Source organism: Poromitra crassiceps, assembly GCF_964638095.1.
Source record: "Poromitra crassiceps genome assembly, chromosome: 3".
Classification (NCBI taxonomy): Eukaryota; Metazoa; Chordata; class Actinopteri; order Beryciformes; family Melamphaidae; genus Poromitra; species Poromitra crassiceps.
In genome coordinates, this window is record NC_139625.1 from 88,477,515 (window position 1) to 88,499,729 (window position 22,215).

The following is a 22,215-nucleotide window of genomic DNA, read 5'->3' on the forward strand; positions in this document are numbered from 1 at the left end:
TCATATATATATACCTTGAGTACTTGAGTATCTTGTGGAGGTGTGGCATGGCAGAGATTATTATTACATCTATTGCGTTTGTGTTCTTTTGTCCTTTTCTTTTTCTTCACCACCCACTCGCCATCATAAGAAAAACAATACCACACCTCAGATGACTTAAAAGCGGCTTCTTAGCCGACCTCATTGTTCCTATATTACATTCCAGACTTGTATTTTTCATGCTTGCCAGAAGGGTCTCGCTGATAGTCTTTTCATTAGGATCTTATTGAACTGCCATGTCTGAAATGCCTTTATAGACCAGCTGATGGACTGTAACTGCTCCTGCTGATGCTAGGTTGTACTGGAAGATTGCTTCTCCCATTTCTCTACAATTCAGACCGCTTGTGAAAGTGTTTTGTTCATAGAAGATTCATTTTCAGTTGCTTGGTTGACGAGGGAACTTACTGTTTATTTAGTAATTTAGTGGTTCTCAACCTGTGGTACACGGGGTTCCCTCCCTCTCATACTTTCATATGGTGGTACTTTCTGAGGTGGTACTTGGTGTAAAAAGGTTGAGAACCACGGGGCTAATTCATTGTGAGTGTGTTTAATCCTTTGCTGAGGATGAGGCCTTGCTAAGTGTATGTTAGCCGTGATGTTAATTAAGTTAGCAGTAAGCGGTCATTGGTGATTAGATTTTGTTACATTATTTGCCAAAACACTAAACTCGTTGTCTGCCTTTTGATACTAGAAAAAGTAAAAACCCAACACTGGTTGTTCACAACATAGTTTGGATGTAGTTTATCTACCGTACTTTTACTTGTACTTTGACTAACTATAGACGAACTATACATTATAGAGTAATTAAAGTTCTACCATTGTCAATCTCGTCTATTATTTAAGCTTACCTGCTAAGGTTTGAGCAACAAAAAAATGCAATATTGCTAACAAATAATTGTTCTTCGAAATTGTTAACTAGCTAATGTTTTGGTCACTCAGTGGTGTTTTGAGGCTGACGAACATTGTTACAGCCAGCAGGCTAATGTAGCTAGCTAACCTGGCACAGTAATACTGTGATGCACTCACATGTGTGCTCAACGGAGTGCAGGGAGCTGAATTTCTTGCAATTTGACATAGCGCCACCCACTGGCAACACAAAAATCAGTTTATCTCGAGAAACATTTGTCCGATTGACTTCAAACTTGGGGAGTGCGCTGCTAATCCCCCGATGGAGTGCGGTGCCGCATTTATTTGGACTTATTCCAGGACTGTCTGTATGTCTGTCCTTCGCGTATCTCGAGAATCGTTTGTCAGATCGACTTCAAACTTGCTCTTAGGGGGACCTGACAGAGTGCAGTGTGTGTGCCGGGCGGAAGCGCCCACGGGGTGGTGCATGGGGGAACGGGCACTGCACTAGTGTAGTAAATGTCAACTGGGTTAGAGTAACCTAGTTAACTCTCATGATTGAAGTGAGGTCTCCCGACCATAGTTCAAGCTGAAGGCCACACATGCATAATCCGATCATCCCCTGACGACAGTCAAGTCCTAGCATAACGTGGTCAGTCAAAGTCCTAGTATGACTTAAGCTCACACTCCCATATTAAACAGGTTACTGTGGCATGGAAACATCTCACAGAATCAGACTTACACAGGATTACAGGTACATTTTGATGTCAACAAAAACATAGCAGCAAGTTCTATTACTTGGATTATAACTGATTTTGCTTGTATTAGAAGTAAGATACTATTGCTTAAATCAAAGAGGGCCTCCCAGCGGGTGAGGGTTACTCTATTGTTTTTCATCGGACCTTCTGGCTCCAGTAGGCGTGGGATGCCCAGGCTGTAGTGTGCTGTCCTGAAGGCGTCCTCCAGGTTCTCTCTGGCAGTCCTCAGTATGGCCCTCCTCATGTCCACCAGGCTGGGGTCAATGGACTTTATGATGGCCAGGAAGGCCAGACCGCTGCTCCAGCTTTTCCCAAAGTCTGCCACCGCCACACCGTACCTTTGACATGACGCACAGTCACACACTCAGCGTCAGGATGGACCCAAACAGACCCAAACATACCCCAGCACCAGCAGAGGCTCTACAAACGAGGAACATTCAAGTTCAAGTTCAAGTTCGTTTTATTGTCTGCTTTCACAGAAATTTGTTGTAATGTGCAACAGTGCCAACATGGATGCAAAAATACAAATACAAAGATAAAAAAAAAACTATTCCACAAACTATTCCACTGAAAATATACTATTGTTAATATCACGGAACCTGCAATCTAAGCTGGGTCCTGTCACATACACTACTGTATTGCAGATGACTCGCTTTTACAGTATGCCTCAATACATATAACTGACTGTAATTGCTGTTTTATTGATCTTCCACTGTCACCTACAGTAGCGGTTTCCCAGACTTGTCAACTATCAAAACCACTACTCAATCAATCAATCAATGCATCATAGTCGACTTAGCATTCATCTGTGGTTTTAGGAATATAAACAATACAAATAAATGAATTTAACACAGATTTGTTTGAACAATCATTTTCTACATGATTCCATGTTAAATAAACAGAATTGAAGTTATTTAGAGGGGGAAAGCCTCCAGTCTATGTTGTTACTGCAGTCAAATAGTCACTATCCCGTCTACATTATCTAACCCTTTACTGGCTGTTTTGAGAACTTTTTGATGAGAATTTATCATTTCTATTGGGTGAAACAAATATGATACAGTACTAGTCAACTACGTTTTGGGAGTAGTCAATGACTAATTTAGTAGCCATGAATGCCCTTCACCATACCCATCTGATACCTGTAGCCCAATGGGCACTTTTGATGATAGCACCAGTAAATTACATCTGCTTTCTTTACTCTGTCAGTGTGCCTTAGCCTGTATTCATAAAATACATTGGAAATCAGAATCAGAATCAGAATCAGAAAGGGATTCTTGATCTGAGATGTTTGCCTTTTAAGTAATAATAGGACATTCATAATATAAGCATATGTATTTGCAATCCAAATCTAAAGCAGATACTATCTAATATTACATTCAAATTCCATTCATGTTCTGATGAGTGACCTGAGCACATCCATGCAGGAACAACACAACTGTTCAAACAATAATCAACAGCCCTACTCTTTCCCCATCTGCTATTCTTCCAGTCTAAAACAGGAACGCTTTGTTAAGACGGCACATGTTGCGGTATAGTGACATTCAGCTACCTAGATACGAGGAAGTGATGCGATATCATATCTTGGCATAGTAATTAAGAAAAGAAACAATACATTGATATTTAATTGAGCCATGCTTGACAGAACAGGGTTTGAACACAGCAAAAAAAAAGTTGTATTTATCTTTTGCAATGGGAAAGGTAGAAATATTATGTACAGCCAACTGCAAGTTTCATCAACATAATTTTAATACTTAATGTTTTACTTTATTAGGCATATTTAGTGCCAGTTACAATTACGGTAAATATACAACCAATAAACATCACATTGAAAATAGTTGTCCTCCTATCAGAATATAGACAGGATTGTCTAGGCTGATTTGTCACCAGAAAGCAGAAACACAAACAAATGGTAATATTATTAAGGACTCCAAGAGTGAATTTAAGACATGAATTGTAGGCTAATATTTTTAAGGCCTTGAAGAGTGAATTTAAGACATGAAATGTAGGCTAATAATATTTTTAAGGCCTGTAAGAGTGAATTTAAAGTGATAATACGGAAGATTTCAGTTTTATTGTCTCTGACAACACTAATGGCCATGAGCAGTTTTTGCAGATGAGATCCACACAGTATATGTGTCATATTCACGTCATATGTGATGTGAAGGGTTTTTTCTTCTTCTTCTTAATAAATTCAAGTTGACCAGTGGGGGCGTTAATGCAACGCTTGGACGCCAACCGCGCACACATCTCAAAAGAAGAAGAAGTTGCTCTGTGGACCCCACTGGAGATCACTATGACACGTATGACACGTGGGCGGCTGGGCGGGGTGTGTGTGTGTGTGTGTGTGTGTGTGTGTGTGTGTGTGTGGGAGAGATTTGAGCTGTCAAAAGGGAACAAAAGGCTCGCTCCTGGCCAATCCTAACGCTTGACTGCTGCGTAGGCGGGCGCAGGGTGTGTTCTGCCCAAATCTCAAGTGGGATCATAATAACGCGGAAACAACAGCAACTTGCTCCGACTCCGCCTACCCTCTCTGGCAGGTGCTGGGTGATGGGAAACACGTCAACAACTGTGCGCCGCTTGCGCACGTGCGTTCATAAATGTTGCAATAAAGGGCTTTCATCAATGGGCCATAGGCTCAATCACCATTGTGTTAACTCAGTTGGCGATATTATATAGTGACTTTATTTATTTACATGAAAATCTTCTGTATTATCACTTTAAGACATAATCCTCAATCAAGCACACTCACTTGCGTGTTCTCTTCTGCACCCACTGCAGCAGCTTCTTGATGGCCCTGCCGTGGTCACGCATGGCCGTGGTGCACGTCTGCCTCTCCTCTGAGGGCGTGCTGGAGGAGGTGTCCGAGTCCGAGCTGGTGAGGAGGGACGACAGACTGGAGGAGGACGGGAACTGACTCCTGATGTTTCCAGTTAGCTCCTTAATCTGGGAGAAGAGAGGGGGAACAAGAGAGAGAGAGAGAGAGAGAGAGAGAGAGAGAGAGAGGGAGAGAGAAGAATACAGTTGGGTTTTTAGTAGATTGTCGTGTTGGTCAACTTAACCGCTAAGTGATGGCTAAGTTGACCAATGGAAGTTGACACATGGATGGATTTTGGCGTTGATGTTCTCATCACATCATCCATGGTTGATTTGAATGATGAATGATTCAACCAAGTAAATCAAAGGTATTAAGAATTAAAGGCTATAAATAAAATACATAAACAAAGGGGGAGGTCAACCCACACCAACATCCATGTAGAAAATGTGGCCTCCATCACTGATGTGATTAAATTGAAAATCGCAAAAAACAAATAAACTCAGTAAGTAGATTCCTGAAAATCCTACTTAGGTACAGTAACAAAGTATTTGTACTTAGTTACTTCCCATCTCCGATTATAGTCTCTCACATGTTGGTTCCCACAATTTTCAAATGCTCCTGAGTCCTGACAACTACAGTCTGTACTTTCCCCCCCTCTCAAATTCACAAAATTTCAAGAACTTCAAGGACCTGTGGGAACCCTGGGGCGATCTTACCTGGAAGAAGAGGATGATGTTCCAGATGAGTCCTAGGACGATGGATGAGTTTCCATCGGCAACGTCGGAAGCGTCGATACTGACCAGCTTTACCTGAGTAATAAACATACAGGTGTACAACAATTCAGCCAATCAACAAGAGGCAGGAAGACTTTCTTCATACTAACCAGCTGTCGGCCAGTAAATAGGCGAGCAAAGTAATTCCAGACAAACGGGAACGTAAGGCCCTGTGTGTTCTCCACACACGGGCCAAAAACAAAAACAAAAAAAGGATTTTTAGGTAACCACATTAACAAAGTAAAAAACCTAACCCTAAAAAAATGTATCATGTTTTTGAGAATCGATACAGTATCTCAAAATATAATAATAATATAATATAATATAATATAATATAATATAATATAACCCAAGTGTATCCATATTTTCTTACACCGCTAATACTCACATTTCTCTCTTCCAGGAAAGTCAGGACCTTGGCAATGTTGTTGAGTCTGAAGATTCGATGGGAGGACTTCTTGAACCCATGAAGCTAGAAGACCATTCAGATTGAGAAAAAAGCATTATTAAATGTTATCAATGCACAATACTAATGCTATTGCTACTAGTAGCACCACTGCAAGTGCTACCACTACTATGTTGACACTGTAAAGTTACACCTATTCTGTAAATGAGAATAAGATTGAGAAGGGAGTCTGACCAGCTTGCAGCCAGAGAGCTCCTCCAGCAGGGCCATGAGAACCTGTCCATCCTGGATGTCCCGGAAAAGGTCTTGGACCTGCATGGGTGGGTCGCACTGAGAGGATAGGAGAAGAGGAGAGTGGGGAAAGGTACACACATGTGTTACTGCAATATAACGATATTCTTGACGATATGACAAAATACTGAAAAATATTGTATTATTAATTTCAAGAACATACAATTGCAACAAAATAAGAGCTATAGTTTTATATGTGAGCATACACATAACAACAGTTTGCCCTCAAATATTCAAATATGCCTTCAAATTACCGTGGTTTCGTGTACATGCTCTTTTGTAACCAAACCACTTCCACAATACTGAAGCCACTCCCCTTTTTGGAATTAACTCCTTCACCGTGGAGCCGGTTTTAGCCATGCTTGTTGTTAGCATGCGTACGTCATACTGTTACGCAGCATCATGACATCAAGTCACAATATTGGTATTATCATAATATCATGATATCAATTTTTGATGATATGAATATGAATTGTAACAATATTGATGATGATACGATATGGTAGACCTATAATGTGGGTGAAACTGCAGAAAAAGGCGAATTCTGAATTCTGATAAGTTGACAGTTTTTTCTTGTTTTTTTGTCTGAACTTTCAAAGGAGTTTTGAACATCAGCTTATTGTGTAATTCGAGTGTACAGAAAGAAAGAAAAATATACTGTACAAAGAAATCAGAAATATACGGTTATGCCTTTTGAAATAGAAATAGAGAAATTAATGAACTCAATTGCCCTTACAGCATGCACTGACTGATCAAGCATTTACCGATGTTATCGTGACAAGCCATTACTAACTCAAGCATTCATGAACTCGTCTGTACACGGCGAGCGCTGGCAGGAGGGGGGGTGGGGGGTAAAGTGACTGGAACTTTCCGATATCACAGAAGACAAATGCATGATTGTCAATCAGTGGGTCAGCGATTTGATGGTGCGCCAAACAGTGAGTAAGAGAAGAGATGGCTCATTGTGCAACACAAAACAACAGGTTTCATCACACACTCAGCCTCAGCCGGCTGGGTGAGGGGGAGAAGATAAGGGAGGCCAGGGGGTGAGACACCCACAGCACTGCCAATGCAAACACTATGATGTCAGGCTGGGACCGAGGAACAAGCCTGTCTGGGGATTTGCATGTGTGTGTGAACAGTGTTGGGGGTAACTCATTACAAAAGTAACATATTACATGTAATATATTACTTTTAGCAGTAACTCAGTAATATAACTTATTACCTATAGGATTTCAGTAATATTATACCAGTTACTTTCTCAAGTAACTCAAGTTACAAATTGAGTTACATTTTATTAAATCAAAGCACACATTTAAAAAAAGATAAAATCATTTCCTAATCAAACTGTGTGTTTTTATGCAAATAACCACTATATATGACAATAACAAAGGAAAAGAATAACATTTAGAATTTTGGATTGTTTACACTGACTTCAAGGCGGTTTAAATTATTTTTCTGGATGGTTCCGGGGCGGCGATGTCATTCTACTGCTGCTGTTGTTTTGGTAAAAGTAATGCAAAAGTAGTGTAATAAGTAACGAGTTACTCTACACAGACAGTAATATTGTAGAGTAACTTATTACTTTCAAATGAAAGTAACTAGTAATATGTAGTATATTACATTTTGAAAGTAACTTGCCCAACACTGTGTGTGAATGCAAAGGGGAAACGCTGCAGTCTGTTAATCAGAATTTGCTTTACAGGGATTTTCATCAACTTCAAAATGTCCAGAACTCTGCTGCCCACCTGCTCACCTCCACCTGTCACTGAGATCACATCAGCCCTGTCCTTTAAAAACCTGCCCCTCCCTACCTCTCTAGGGAGTTACATCTACTGTATACTGTACTGTCCAGTAGCGTTTCAAGTAAGTGGTACCACATTTTGGAACCTGTAGACTGTAGACCTGTTATAGTGTTCAGGCTAAAATCAGACTAGAGCAGAATAGGACAGGCCAGACTAGGCTGTAGATTAGCTAGATCCCCTGTGTCCTAGTTAGTTCTGGTTAATGTCTAGAGTAGTCAGTTTGTCTGATCCCCCCCCCTCTCTTTCTCTTTTCCCCTTCCCCTGCTCCTTCCCCACTTCCTGTTCTCTCCTCTCCCACATTTCCCATTCCCTCCCCACCTCCTCTCTTTCCATGCTCTCTCCTCCCCCACATCCCACCACTCTCCCCCCTCCCTTCTCTCTCCTCTTTCTCCCCTCTCCTGCTCCTTCCCCTCCTCCTCTCCAATTTTCCCCATTCCCTGCCACTTCCTGCTCTCTCCTCTCTCACATTCCCCCTGCTCTCCCTCCCCTGCACCCTCCCACCTCTCCTTCTCCGTTCTCTCCTCCCCCACATTTCCCATTCTCTCCCCACCTCCTCCCTCTCCCTGCTCTCTCCTCCCCCACTTCCCCCCACTCTCCCTCCCTCCTCCACTCTCCTGCTCTCTCCTCTTCCCCCTTCCCCCACTATTCTAAAGCATAGTACCCATTCTACTCCAAAGCATGGCACCCATTCTATCCCCTCGTGACAGGGGAGAGACTGCAGCTGGACAGTACATGGCTGATGCGACAGGGGAGCGACTGCAGCTGGACAGTACATGGCTGACGTGACAGGGGAGAGACTGCAGCTGGACAGTACATGGCTGACGTGACAGGAGAGAGACTGCAGCTGGACAGTACATGGCTGACGTGACAGGGGAGAGAGGGGAGAGACTGCAGCTGGACAGTACATGGCTGACGTGACAGGGGAGAGACTGCAGCTGGACAGTACATGGCTGACGTGACAGGGGAGAGAGGGGAGAGACTGCAGCTGGACAGTACATGGCTGACGTGACAGGAGAGAGGGGAGAGACTGCAGCTGGACAGTACATGGCTGACGTGACAGGAGAGAGACTGCAGCTGGACAGTACATGTCTGACATGACAGGGGAGAGACTGCAGCTGGACAGTACATGGCTGACGTGACAGGAGAGAGACTGCAGCTGGACAGTACATGTCTGACGTGACAGGAGAGAGACTGCAGCTGGACAGTACATGTCTGACGTGACAGGAGAGAGACTGCAGCTGGACAGTACATGGCTGACGTGACAGGAGAGAGACTGCAGCTGGACAGTACATGGCTGACGTGACAGGAGAGAGACTGCAGCTGGACAGTACATGGCTGACGTGACAGGAGAGAGACTGCAGCTGGACAGTACATGGCTGACGTGACAGGAGAGAGACTGCAGCTGGACAGTACATGGCTGACGTGACAGGAGAGAGACTGCAGCTGGACAGTACATGGCTGACGTGACAGGAGAGAGACTGCAGCTGGACAGTACATGGCTGACGTGACAGGAGAGAGACTGCAGCTGGACAGTACATGGCTGACGTGACAGGAGAGAGACTGCAGCTGGACAGTACATGGCTGATGTGACAGGAGAGAGACTGCAGCTGGACAGTACATGGCTGATGTGACAGGAGAGAGACTGCAGCTGGACAGTACATGGCTGATGTGACAGGAGAGAGACTGCAGCTGGACAGTACATGTCTGACGTGACAGGAGAGAGGGGAGAGACTGCAGCTGGACAGTACATGGCTGACGTGACAGGAGAGAGACTGCAGCTGGACAGTACATGGCTGATGTGACAGGAGAGAGACTGCAGCTGGACAGTACATGGCTGACGTGACAGGAGAGAGACTGCAGCTGGACAGTACATGGCTGACGTGACAGGAGAGAGACTGCAGCTGGACAGTACATGGCTGACGTGACAGGAGAGAGACTGCAGCTGGACAGTACATGGCTGACGTGACAGGAGAGAGACTGCAGCTGGACAGTACATGGCTGACGTGACAGGAGAGAGACTGCAGCTGGACAGCACATGGCTGACGTGACAGGAGAGAGACTGCAGCTGGACAGTACATGGCTGATGTGACAGGAGAGACTGCAGCTGGACAGTACATGGCTGATGTGACAGGAGAGAGACTGCAGCTGGACAGTACATGGCTGATGTGACAGGAGAGAGACTGCAGCTGGACAGTACATGGCTGATGTGACAGGAGAGAGACTGCAGCTGGACAGTACATGTCTGACGTGACAGGAGAGAGGGGAGAGACTGCAGCTGGACAGTACATGGCTGACGTGACAGGAGAGAGACTGCAGCTGGACAGTACATGGCTGATGTGACAGGAGAGAGACTGCAGCTGGACAGTACATGTCTGACGTGACAGGAGAGAGGGGAGAGACTGCAGCTGGACAGTACATGGCTGACGTGACAGGAGAGAGACTGCAGCTGGACAGTACATGGCTGACGTGACAGGAGAGAGACTGCAGCTGGACAGTACATGGCTGACGTGACAGGAGAGAGACTGCAGCTGGACAGTACATGGCTGACGTGACAGGAGAGAGACTGCAGCTGGACAGTACATGGCTGACGTGACAGGAGAGAGACTGCAGCTGGACAGTACATGGCTGACGTGACAGGAGAGAGACTGCAGCTGGACAGTACATGGCTGACGTGACAGGAGAGAGACTGCAGCTGGACAGTACATGGCTGACGTGACAGGAGAGAGACTGCAGCTGGACAGTACATGGCTGACGTGACAGGAGAGAGACTGCAGCTGGACAGTACATGGCTGACGTGACAGGAGAGAGACTGCAGCTGGACAGTACATGGCTGACGTGACAGGAGAGAGACTGCAGCTGGACAGTACATGGCTGACGTGACAGGAGAGAGACTGCAGCTGGACAGTACATGGCTGACGTGACAGGAGAGAGACTGCAGCTGGACAGTACATGGCTGACGTGACAGGAGAGAGACTGCAGCTGGACAGTACATGGCTGACGTGACAGGAGAGAGACTGCAGCTGGACAGTACATGGCTGACGTGACAGGAGAGAGACTGCAGCTGGACAGTACATGGCTGACGTGACAGGAGAGAGACTGCAGCTGGACAGTACATGGCTGACGTGACAGGAGAGAGGGCAGAGGAAGCTGCAGAAGTGATACTGAAAGCTGTAGTTCCTTGAAAGGGCAACTTGAGGCTGGCTCCAAAAGAGGGTAACATCTTGGTACTACCAGTGAGTGGCCCCATAGTAACAGAATAATATGGATGATTAGAGTTCTCTCCTGTTTGAAATCGTGGTGTGTTTGTGTGTGTGTGTGTGTGTGTGTGTGTGTGTGTGTGCGTTAGCTGCTGCTGACGAACCTTTTCTAAATGTAGATTCATCCATCGGGTGAAGGTCCTCTTCTGAACGAGCTCCCGTTCAACTGCACAGAGAAGCAGAGAGAGAGCAGAGGATGAACCTTTTCTGAAAACCTTCAAGTCATAAAAGTGGTCCACGTTTGTAAAGATTATCCTGCGAAACACAAATGACCACTCCCATAAACTTTTGACAGACCTAATTACATGCAATTAACCCAAATCCCCATTCCCCACAGTTGATGGTGGTCTGCAGGTCAAAACAAGGCGACATGTTTTTTTTTTATTGACTGGGAAGGGCAGTGGTTGTCTGGAGGCATTTCTTTACGGCCTTGGAGACAGGCAGGCGTATGGGGGAGGATGAAGAGGGGGGAGGGGCTCTGGAGAGGTAACCATGGCAATAGTGGTCAGCTGCTATCCATCTTTCTTCCTGTCCAGTGTGACTCACCAGAGGCACTATGTATGTCCAGGGCATGGCAACTGTGCACTTTGGTGTCTGGTAAGAAGCCTGATCATATTCATCGTTTGCTCCTAATATGGAATCATGACTGCTAAACTGCCGCATTGCTATGAAAAAAAAAAAGTCTCTCAGTAACACTTTATTTGGGTAGTCTGCCTACAGAGACTCTACAACGTATTTGTAACATTTCAACAGCTTATTAGTTGACATTCAACAATTCAACTGTTAACGTTCAACAAATGATCTAGAGTCTGACAATTCATGAACATACCTACATATGACATGACACTAGGTGCAGGCGTGTGGGACCGGGAAGCTAACTGTTTATTCAATCTCAACTAATAAGCTGTTAAAACAACATCTACTACAGACAAAACCAAACAGTTGAATTGTTGAATGTCAACTAATAAGCTGTTAAAATGTTACAAAGACTCTGTGGACTCTCTGGAGGCGGACTATCCAAATGAAGTGTGAGCCATGTCTCTACTGGGGGGTGACAGCTCTGCATTCCAGTGAAAACCATAGAAACCAGTAGGAAGTGGTGGTCTTTCTCATGCAGGGGTCAAGGTTGGAGGACCACCCTGCCAAGATCCAGCAGAAGCTGTTTGGACTCCATATTTGCCCCATAATGCAGGGCTGGACATTAACGGATGCCCGGTTGCCCCGGGCAACGTTTTTTTTTTTCTTCAACCATTTCTTGGCCTTTGGTGGCCACGGTGGCAATCATGTTGAGAGCAGAAAGTAGCGAGGAAAGCTGTTTTGGGTCTGTTGCTACGGCCGTAAACCGTTTCCATCTGCCTAGCAACGGTTTACATCTGCCGTAAACCGTTTCGCTCTGCCTAGCAACAGACCCAAAACAAGAACGAGGGCTTTCCTCGCTACTTCAAAGGGCTTTATACTCTCGTGAACATCTCTCGTTATATTCTAACAGTTTGTTTAAAAGTAATTTTGTAATTTTGTGGTTATGGCCGAAGTAGCTGCCGTAAACCGTTTAGTTTCACTTCCTGATCTGCCCGGCCCGCACACAGACTTTAATCAGCAAGACAGCACTCGCCGATTCACTCTGCGTTGGTCTCATCTACTATTAGAGGTAAGATGTGAGCCATCGATATTAAATTTAGACTGTTTAATAACAATCGAAAATCTTGCTCGTAGTTGCTTTAAAGTGATCATTTCAAAGATTTTCATGTAAATAAATCTCTGTTAAGTCACTATATATGATCGGATAGTGAGTTACAATGGTGATTGAGCCTATGGCCCATTGAGAGAAGCCTTTGTATTTTCAGTTATGCATCATTAATGAACTTGGTGTCTGTGGTGATACAGGGTGGGCGGAGCTAACACAATAGACTCACTCTGATAGGTTACTGTAGGTTCACAGGGTGGGCGGAGCTAACACAACAGACTCACTCTGGAGGTTACTGTAGGTTCACAGGGTGGGCGGAGCTAACACAACAGACTCACTCTGTAGGTTACTGTAGTCTGTGGTGACACAGAGTGGGCGGAGCTAACACAACAGACTCACTCTGTAGGTTACTGTAGGTTCACAGGGTGGGCGGAGCTAACACAACAGACTCACTCTGTAGGTTATTGTAGGTTCACAGGGTGGGCGGAGCTAACACAACAGACTCACTCTGTAGGTTACTGTAGGTTCACAGGGTGGGCGGAGCTAACACAACAGACTCACTCTGTAGGTTATTGTAGGTTCACAGGGTGGGCGGAGCTAACACAACAGACTAACTCTGCAGGTTACTGTAGGTTCCTGACAACTCTTGTGTGAAGTAGGATAACAAGCTACTTTCTTTACAGTCTCTGCTAGCGTTACTGGTGGTTACTATGGCCAAACAAACTGACTAATGTCACTATGCAACACTGTTTGGATCTCACTTGCAATTACCACTCATTGCCATAGGTGTCACCCAAGAGAACAACATTGAAATCTTACAGATTATCACTTTAAACTCAGAACTTTAAAAAAATCACAAGTGGCCCTCTGTAGTTTTGTGGTGTCTAAAAAAATAGATAATAAAATCCAGGCAACCTCATTTAAATTCCAGGCAACCCCAATTAGGGTTGTGACCCTAAGGTTGGGAACCACTGCCCTAACCCCAACCAAGTTGCTTTTGTTGCTGGTTTCCCCCAGGGCTTTCCCCTCCAGCCGGCGATACAACCAGGAAGCCGGGGAGAGTCCCCGGGGAGAGCAAGTTCAGGCACCTTCTCTGGGAGTTCTCAAAAGGCATTCTGGGAAACATAGCAAATCACCAAGTGATTGATTTGTAACTAGTCAAACTGAAATAGAAGTCAGTCAATAAAAATCAGTTTGGAGGGAGTATGGGTTCACCAAGTAAATTACAACACACAGATTGATGATATCTAACAGTGTAAGAAGGTCTTTACAAACAAACATACATAATATGTGATAGTTGCACTTTTTCCCCAGTCATCTTCACATGCCAAAAAGTGAGGTATCCCTGGGTAGAACAGCGCTCCCTCTGTGAGAATGGAACAGGCACCCGGCAGTATAAGAGGAGTATTAGGCTCTTGGCCACTTGCAAACAGTAAATCAGCAGCACTCAATGTGTCACATTCATAAGGATACGCAGTGAGGTGTCCGAGCGAGTCCGGATGCTGTGCCTAATTGTTCATAAAAGCCTCGTACACTCTGGAGCCACTGGCTCGCTTCAGAGGCCACTACTCAACACTGGACTCATACACTCTGGAGCCACTGGCTCGCTTCAGAGGCCACTACTCAACACTGGACTCATACACTCTGGAGCCACTGGCTCGCTTCAGAGGCCACTACTCAACACTGGACTCATACACTCTGGAGCCACTGGCTCACTTCAGAGGCCACTACTCAACGCTGGACTCATACACTCTGGAGCCACTGGCTCGCTTCAGAGGCCACTACTCAACACTGGACTCATACACTCTGGAGCCACTGGCTCGCTTCAGAGGCCACTACTCAACGCTGGACTCATACACTCTGAAGCCACTAGCTCGCTTCAGAGGCCACTACTCAACACTGGACTCATACACTCTGGAGCCACTGGCTCGCTTCAGAGGACACTACTCAACACTGGACTCATACACTCTGGAGCCACTGGCTCGCTTCAGAGGCCACTACTCAACGCTGGACTCATACACTCTGGAGCCACTGGCTCGCTTCAGAGGCCACTACTCAACACTGGACTCATACACTCTGGAGCCACTGGCTCACTTCAGAGGCCACTACTCAACACTGGACTCATACACTCTGGAGCCACTGGCTCACTTCAGAGGACACTACTCAACACTGGACTCATACAGTACACTCTGGAGCCACTGGCTCACTTCAGAGGCCACTCTACCCAACGCTGGACGTCCTCATCTGGCCGAGGTGAGTCCCTAACAGAAACCAGAGCTCCACTTTGGATCATGTACCTGGAAACATGACATCAACAGTCGCCAATTGACGGAATTACTTTTATTTTATAGGGTTCTTTTAAAGTTATGGCTAGTTTTATTTTACAAGTATGACTGGGTGTGTTTTCTCACCATGGGTAATGAACTAATTACCGTAGTCACAAACTGGGCGTTGCTCACCTAATGTGGAAAGTGACAGCTTTGCAAAAACACAGAACTGAGGCCAACACTTCAACCTGTATTGTGGTGGATCTGTCATCATCATGTGTGTGTGTGTGTGTGTGTGTGTGTGTGTGTGTGTGTGTGTGTGTGTGTGTGTGTGTGTGTGTGTGTGTGTGTGTGTGTGTGTGTGTGTGTGTGTGTGTGTGTGCGTGCGTGTGTGTGCGTGTGTGTGTGTGTTACTTTTATTGTTTCTATCACTGTTGTTTTTAAATATGGTTTTATTGTCTGAAAGATATTTGGGAATTCTGTTTTTGAATATTGTGGCAGTGAGCATTTTAGTTTGTTTTATATTAACCAATTGAACTGGGCATCTTTTATTTGTTTGGTGGAAAGTGTTTCTTGATCACTGAGATAACATTGGGCTCTATCTTGGTACAGGTGATATCTTGGTACAGGTGATATCCCCTATTTGCGCTTGCACACCTGTTTGCTGCCTTAACGATAGCAGTCTGCCTTGCGCAAATGTGGGCGGTCTTAATTGATTGATTGATTGAGTTATTTATTGATAATGAACAACAGTATATACATACATACACAGGCCCACCATTATCAAAAGGATAAAAAACGCAATAAAGCTAACAGCTTATTTCGATTGCGGTCCTTAAAGCAGCTACGAGCAACTTTTTCGATTGTTATTAAACAGTATAAATTTAATATCAATGCATCACATCTTACCTCTAATAGTCTCCGCGGACCAATGCAGAGTAGTCTCGCTTGAACCCCGAGTGAATCGGCCAGTGTTAGTGTGTCTGTAGCCAGGGCAGATCAGGAAGTGAAATGAAACGGTTTGCAGCAGCCACTTCGGCCATAACCACAAAATAACTTCCAAAAAACCTGTTAGAATATAACGAGAGATGTTCCCGCGAGTATGCGTGGCGTTCACATTGTTTATGTTATGTTGCTAGGCAGCGCAAACGGCGGAGGAAGGCAGCTGCGTTTCACTTCCTGGTTTCACTTCCGCGTTTCACTTCCGGGTTACCCGGTCCGGTCGCTCTAGAGAGCCCCCTGTTGGCGCGAGTTTAGACAGACTATAGACTTAATAATCACCTAAGGGAGCAATCTCAGATACACACGGCTTTGGTCTCGTCGACTATTAGAGGTAAGATGTGATGCATTGATATTAAATTTATACTGTTTAATAACAATCGAAAAAGTTGCTCGTAGCTGCTTTAAGATGACTGTGATAAAATGTGCACTGGTGTGTGTATGCCTGGATGTGTGTAAGTGTATGACGGTATGAGTGCATAGTACCCCATGCACTTGTCAGAGTCTGCGGGTAATGCGTGGGTGTGCCTGCCACGCAGGGGGGAGTAGGGATGGGCATCGAATTTCGAATTTTCGAATAATCGTTGTTATTATCAAGGTCGACTTTAATTATTGAAAGTCGAAATTCGAAAAAAAATAAAAAAATAAAAATAAATTGTGAGTGAAATGTTGCATTGTCTCCCCTGATTCTAAGTATAGTCGAATCGCTTGGTTTGAGCAAGTAAAACAATTTTTATAAGCATTTTAAACAAGGTTTATGGAAAAATGAATGGCGGATGAAATCCCATGAAGAGGGAGAGGGGGTGACGTTGGCACCCCTTTGGCACTCAGACCTGAGCCTACTAAATATTTAATGAACCACTCATGATTGTCAAAACCGTTTTTTATTTTCGAAAATGTCAATGTCATGTAACATGTTCTTTACTTCAGTGGTGCAATGCTTGTTTGAGCTAAAAATCCACAGCAGAAGCTTTTTCTATTACCGTAAATTCCGGACTATAAGCCGTGGCTTTTTCCCCGTTTTTTGGGCTTTTTTGGCCCCTGCGGCTTATAGTCCACTCTTGCTACCATTAAGTCCAGGTTCTGCTTCTCCTGATCCAACTCTTGACTTTTACTTTAAAAGAAGAATAGGGGCTGATTGTCTTAATCTCAGCTGGGAGACTGTTCCAGGCTACTGCCGCTGAGTATAGATCACCAGAATTATTCACAGGTGTGGCCAGGCAATGCCTGGGTGTTACATCATTCAAACCAATCACATTCCCGTCTCGCAATCGCTGTGTTTACGAGAGGCATGCAATATGCGGTCATTCTCTCTATGCGTAATAGAGTGGACTCACTCGTGCCGAGGACAGAGAGAGATGGAGAGAGCTTGTTGACAGATCGTCTGTGGTGCCAAAGACCCTCCGGGTTATGGGATAGGTGAAGGTGAATAGCCTATTGCAAGTAGGCTAATGTCCATTGTCCAACAAGTTTTCCCAATTAATTTCCCTCTTTGCGATGTGATGTGAGATTATGCTGCGCTCAAGCGCAGCGGAGTATTTAGCAAGGTGCTTTTAAAAGCTGTTAACCCCATTGATTTGGCAGGAAGTTGATTCAATGTTAACAAAAAATAGCTTCGATGTAGCAAGCTACTTTTGCCATGTTGCTCGTAGCTTAGCTTGCTACATGTATCTGTGGATAGCTGTGGAAGCTATATTTCATGTAGAGTAACTGGTAGTGACGCTTGGTTCACACCAGAAGCATCTCAGAAGCAGCGTGTCATGGAAGCATCGAGCAGGAGTCTTGCCATTCACACCAGAAGCGCTGTTTTGCTCCACGCCTCGCTCTGTTTTGCCCCGCCCCAGTCACAACTTGTATTGACTTCATGCCTGACTGCACGGGGCCGCTCGTGTCATGTGACTGCACGGGGCCGCTCGTGTCATGTGACTGCATGACATGACCGATGCGTGGGCATCGCTCTACCCTGTTGACAAAGACGCCGAAATGAAACTGCCTCCGCAAGGCGTGCTTCAGCGTTGGATACGCATCTGGTAGGGCTGTGGCGATTCACTTATCTCCCGATTCGATACTATCACGATTCTTGGGTGCCGATTCGATTTATATTGCGATTCTTAAGTATTGCGATTCTACGATTATTGCGATTCGATATTATGATTTATTGCGATTTTTGTTTATTTTTTTCTTTTCTTTTTTCAGTTTGTTTGCTTTTTTACACTAGATTAGAACATGGGAAAAGTTGAATCATACACTAGAGACTGTATATTATATCATGAGTAGGGCTGGGCGATATAGTTAAAAACAGGGGTGGACTGGGATCATAATTCAGGCCGGGCATTAGATACCAAGCAGGCCAGGCCGATATGGGCCGACGCACGTGAAATTTGGGCCGTTTGAAGCCAGATTTGGGCCGTTTGAAGTCCAATTTTACAATGAGATGCACCCACTTTAACCCTGAAGTGCAATTATTACTTCAGACTAACTAATAAAGTAATAAAACCACTAGTAAACCAGTAGGCGGCGCCTGGCCTGCTGTTCAGTGAGTGGCCTGACTGCAAGCACCCAAAAAAAAAAAAAAAAAAAAATTGCGATTATCGATTCTGGAATAAAAGATCGATTCAAAAAATCGTGACATTAAAAATCGCGATACTTAGGTGAATCGATTTTTTCCCCCACCCCTAGCATCTGGTGTGTTTGGGCTGTTAGCTGACTACATTTTCCAAGTAGGTTGCCCATCACTGCAGACCCGCCCGCGTACGCATGGACACATGATGGATGGACTTGCGCACGGACGCACGCACAAAACTGCACGGCTGACTTCAACACCTGGGTGTGATTTTTTAAGTGTTTTTGGCTTCTTGTACAGTCTTTATTGATGGGTGCTGGATGCTTTCCCCCAGAAGGGGGCGGCGTGGTCATGAGAGCCTACAGGATGACGTATTGCCAGTCTGATCATGTATAAGAATGGTATCTTCTTCTTCCATTGTGACATCATCAGTGATGTCATCTACTCACACATTGTGACATCAGTGATGTCATAAATCCATCAGTGACATCATCCGTGATGTCATAACTCTTTCCCTACTTACCCATTGTAACATAGATGGTGGGATTAGTAGGAACCAGACCTCTTCTCTCTCGTTTGTTTTCAGCTTCACTGAGAGACAAAATGGCTTCCAGATCAGAGGAGGATCTCTCCTGTCCTGTCTGTCATGACATCTTTAAAGATCCTGTCCTCCTGTCATGTAGTCACAGCTTCTGTAAAGCCTGTCTGCAGAGCTGGTGGACAGAGAGACAAATACATGACTGTCCACTCTGTAAGGAAATATCTTCACAGAGTGAACCACCTTGTAACTTGGTGTTGAAGAACCTGTGTGAGGCTTTCTTACTGGAGAGAAATCAGAGAGCTTCAGACGGATCTGAGCTTCTCTGCAGTCTGCACATTGAGAAACTCAAGCTCTTCTGTCTGGACCATCAGCAGCCAGTGTGTCTCGTCTGTCTGCATTCAGAAACACACACCGACCACAGATTCAGACCCATCGATGAAGCTGCACGGCCTCACAAGAAGCAACTTCAGGAATCACTGAAGTCCTTAAATGAGAAACTGGAGCTCTTTAATGAAGTTAAAGGAAACTGTGATCAAAAAGCAGAACACATTAAGGTTCAGGCCCGACACACAGAGAGGCAGATTAAGGAGGAGTTTAAGAAGCTTCACCAGTTTCTACAAGAAGAAGAGGAGGCCAGGTTGGCTGCACTGAGGGAGGAAGAGCAGCAGAAGAGTCAGGTGATGAGGGAGAAGATTGAGGGTCTGGACAGAGAGATAGCAGCTCTTTCAGCCATAGAGAAGGAGCTGAGAGCTAAAGACGTCTTGTTCCTGCAGAACTACAAGGCTACAGTGGAAAGAGTCCAGCACTCCCTGCTGGAGAATCCACATCTGGTCTCAGGAGCTCTGATAGACGAGGCCAAACACCTGGGCAACCTGAGCTTCACAGTCTGGGACAAGATGAAGGAGATGGTCTCCTACACTCCTGTGATTCTGGACCCAAACACTGCTGGTACAGACCTCATCCTGTCTGAAGCTCTGACCAGTGTGAGATGTGGAGAGAGACAGCAGCTTCCTGAAAACCCAGAGAGGCTTGGCTGGTGCTCATCTGTCCTGGGCTCTGAGGGCTTTAACTCAGGATCTAACAGCTGGGATGTTGAGGTTGGAGACAGTACATTCTGGGGACTGGGTGTGTTAGCAGAGTCTGTCCAGAGGAAGGGATTCTTATGGTCTGGAAGATGGGGCATAGTGTTCTATGATGGTAAATGCAGAGCACGCTCCCCATCAAATCCAGGCACTGTTCTCCCAGTGAAGAAGAAGCTCCAGAGGGTCCGAGTGAATCTGGACTGGAACAGAGGAAGGCTGTCATTCTCTGAGCCTGACACCAACACACACATACACACCTTCACACACACCTTCACTGACAGGCTGTTTCCATACTTGAACACTGTGGATCCTCTGAAGATGTTACCAGTGAAGGTCTCTGTAACAGTGGAACAGGCCAACTGTGATGTTAAAGCGCTGGTGCTGCTGAGGGCAAAGAAGAGTATCTAAGTGGTAGTTCTGTTGCATTTACTTGCACAATGGAGATGGTATGGCTTAGGCCAGATGGCATGGCTTAGGCCAGATGGTATGGCTTAGGCCAGATGGTATGGCTTAGGCCAGATGGCATGGCTTAGGCCAGTGGTTCCCAACCTTGGAATTCAAAATAGGGTCGCCTGAAGAAAAAAGAGAAAAGAAAAAAAGTCTCTTAAGTCAGTGGTTCCCAACCTTGGGGTCGCGTGACATCACTGATGATGTCACTGATGAAATTACCAATGGAACAACATTTTAATGTCTGGGGCCCCTAGATTTTTGTGACGTCAAAGTGGGGTCATAAGCCAAAAAAGGTTGGGAACCCCCTGGCTTAGTTAGGCCTTGGGTGTTGGGAACCCCCTGGCTTAGGCCTTGGGTGTTGGGAACCCCCTGGCTTAGGCCTTGGGTGTAGACTCAAACTATTCTTGCTAACGTTAATCCCCCAGGTTGAAAGAAGTAAAGAAGGACATTTGACTGCAGGACATGCAAACTCCAGTTTTGTTTATGAAAATGAACTTGCTTTTGTTTTAAGGTTACGTAGGCTGAGTCTCTGTGTCTCTCTCGTGGTTATGTTTACATGGACATTATTTTCTATTATTAGGTCTTATTCAAGTTAAGCTGTTATGAACCTTTGCAATTGAGTCTCCCTCTTGCCATGAATAAACCATTTAACAGAATATCTTCCCTTCCCTCATTGACTGAGCAATTAGTTCTGTACTAGAACAGAGGCCTTCAGGCGTTTCCATTAATCGTACTGTATAATCATGAATATGGTCACATCCAGAGTGACTTAAACAGCTGTATAACCTAGCTCACTAACATGATAATACCATCCAGAGTGACTTAAACAGCTGTATAACCTAGCTCACTAACTGATAATACCATCCAGAGTGACTTAAACAGCTGTATAACCTAGCTCACTAACTAATAATACCATCCAGAGTGACTTAAACAGCTGTATAACCTAGCTCACTAACTGATAATACCATCCAGAGTGACTTAAACAGCTGTATAACCTAGCTCACTAACTGATACCATCCAGAGTGACTTAAACAGCTGTATAACCTAGCTCACTAACTGATAATACCATCCAGAGTGACTTAAACAGCTGTATAACCTAGCTCACTAACTGATAATACCATCCAGAGTGACTTAAACAGCTGTATAAGCTAGCTCACTAACTGATAATACCATCCAGAGTGACTCAAACAGCTGTATAACCTAGCTCACTAACAATTCACAGTCCTATTTCCTGATTTATTTTGAATTGCCATTTGCCACAAGCGCGTCTTTCCAGTCAATCGTCGTCAGCATGGCTGAAGCTGGCTCGGCTTACCTCCAGCTAAAGAAGTTAAGTCAGACTGACGTGGAAATATTATGGGTTCATAATAATTAATGACAGAAAGATGAGGTTCTCCCACCTGCAGAACCTGCCGGAAGAACCTGACTGCCCTGGGGGCCAACACCTCCAATATCTGTTTCTTGTTTCTTAACTCTTTCCCCACCAGGGTTTCTGACCATTTTCACCAATCTTCCAAGACCCACAGAATATTTTCTTCTATGACTACGTAAACACAGAATATCCCAAAAGAAAGACAAGAGCCTCTACTAAGCGACTTTGAGTACCTAGAAAAGCGCTATATAAGTTGAATGTATTATT

The 22,215-nt window shown here is 44.9% G+C and overlaps 2 protein-coding genes across 2 annotated transcripts in view; one reads left to right on the forward strand and one right to left on the reverse strand.

Annotated features, from left to right (window-relative positions):
- Positions 1 to 22,215, reverse strand: part of clmna (calmin a) — a 59,447-nt gene that overhangs the window by 8,612 nt on the left and 28,620 nt on the right. The window contains exons 2-7 of the mRNA XM_083633213.1: positions 11,095 to 11,156; positions 5,872 to 5,967; positions 5,620 to 5,703; positions 5,175 to 5,267; positions 4,393 to 4,586; positions 1,788 to 1,981 (exon numbers count right to left, since the gene is read on the reverse strand). Of these exons, the coding sequence (XP_083489339.1) occupies positions 1,788 to 1,981; positions 4,393 to 4,586; positions 5,175 to 5,267; positions 5,620 to 5,703; positions 5,872 to 5,967; positions 11,095 to 11,156 (723 nt within the window). The remainder of the gene's footprint in view (positions 1 to 1,787; positions 1,982 to 4,392; positions 4,587 to 5,174; positions 5,268 to 5,619; positions 5,704 to 5,871; positions 5,968 to 11,094; positions 11,157 to 22,215) is intronic.
- Positions 19,098 to 20,534, forward strand: LOC310774237 (E3 ubiquitin-protein ligase TRIM39-like; the record flags this gene model as incomplete). The annotated part of the gene is made up of 1 exon (XM_083634287.1): positions 19,098 to 20,534. The coding sequence occupies exon 1, from the start codon at positions 19,107 to 19,109 to the stop codon at positions 20,532 to 20,534; it is 1,428 nt and encodes a 475-aa protein (XP_083490413.1). The 5' UTR covers positions 19,098 to 19,106.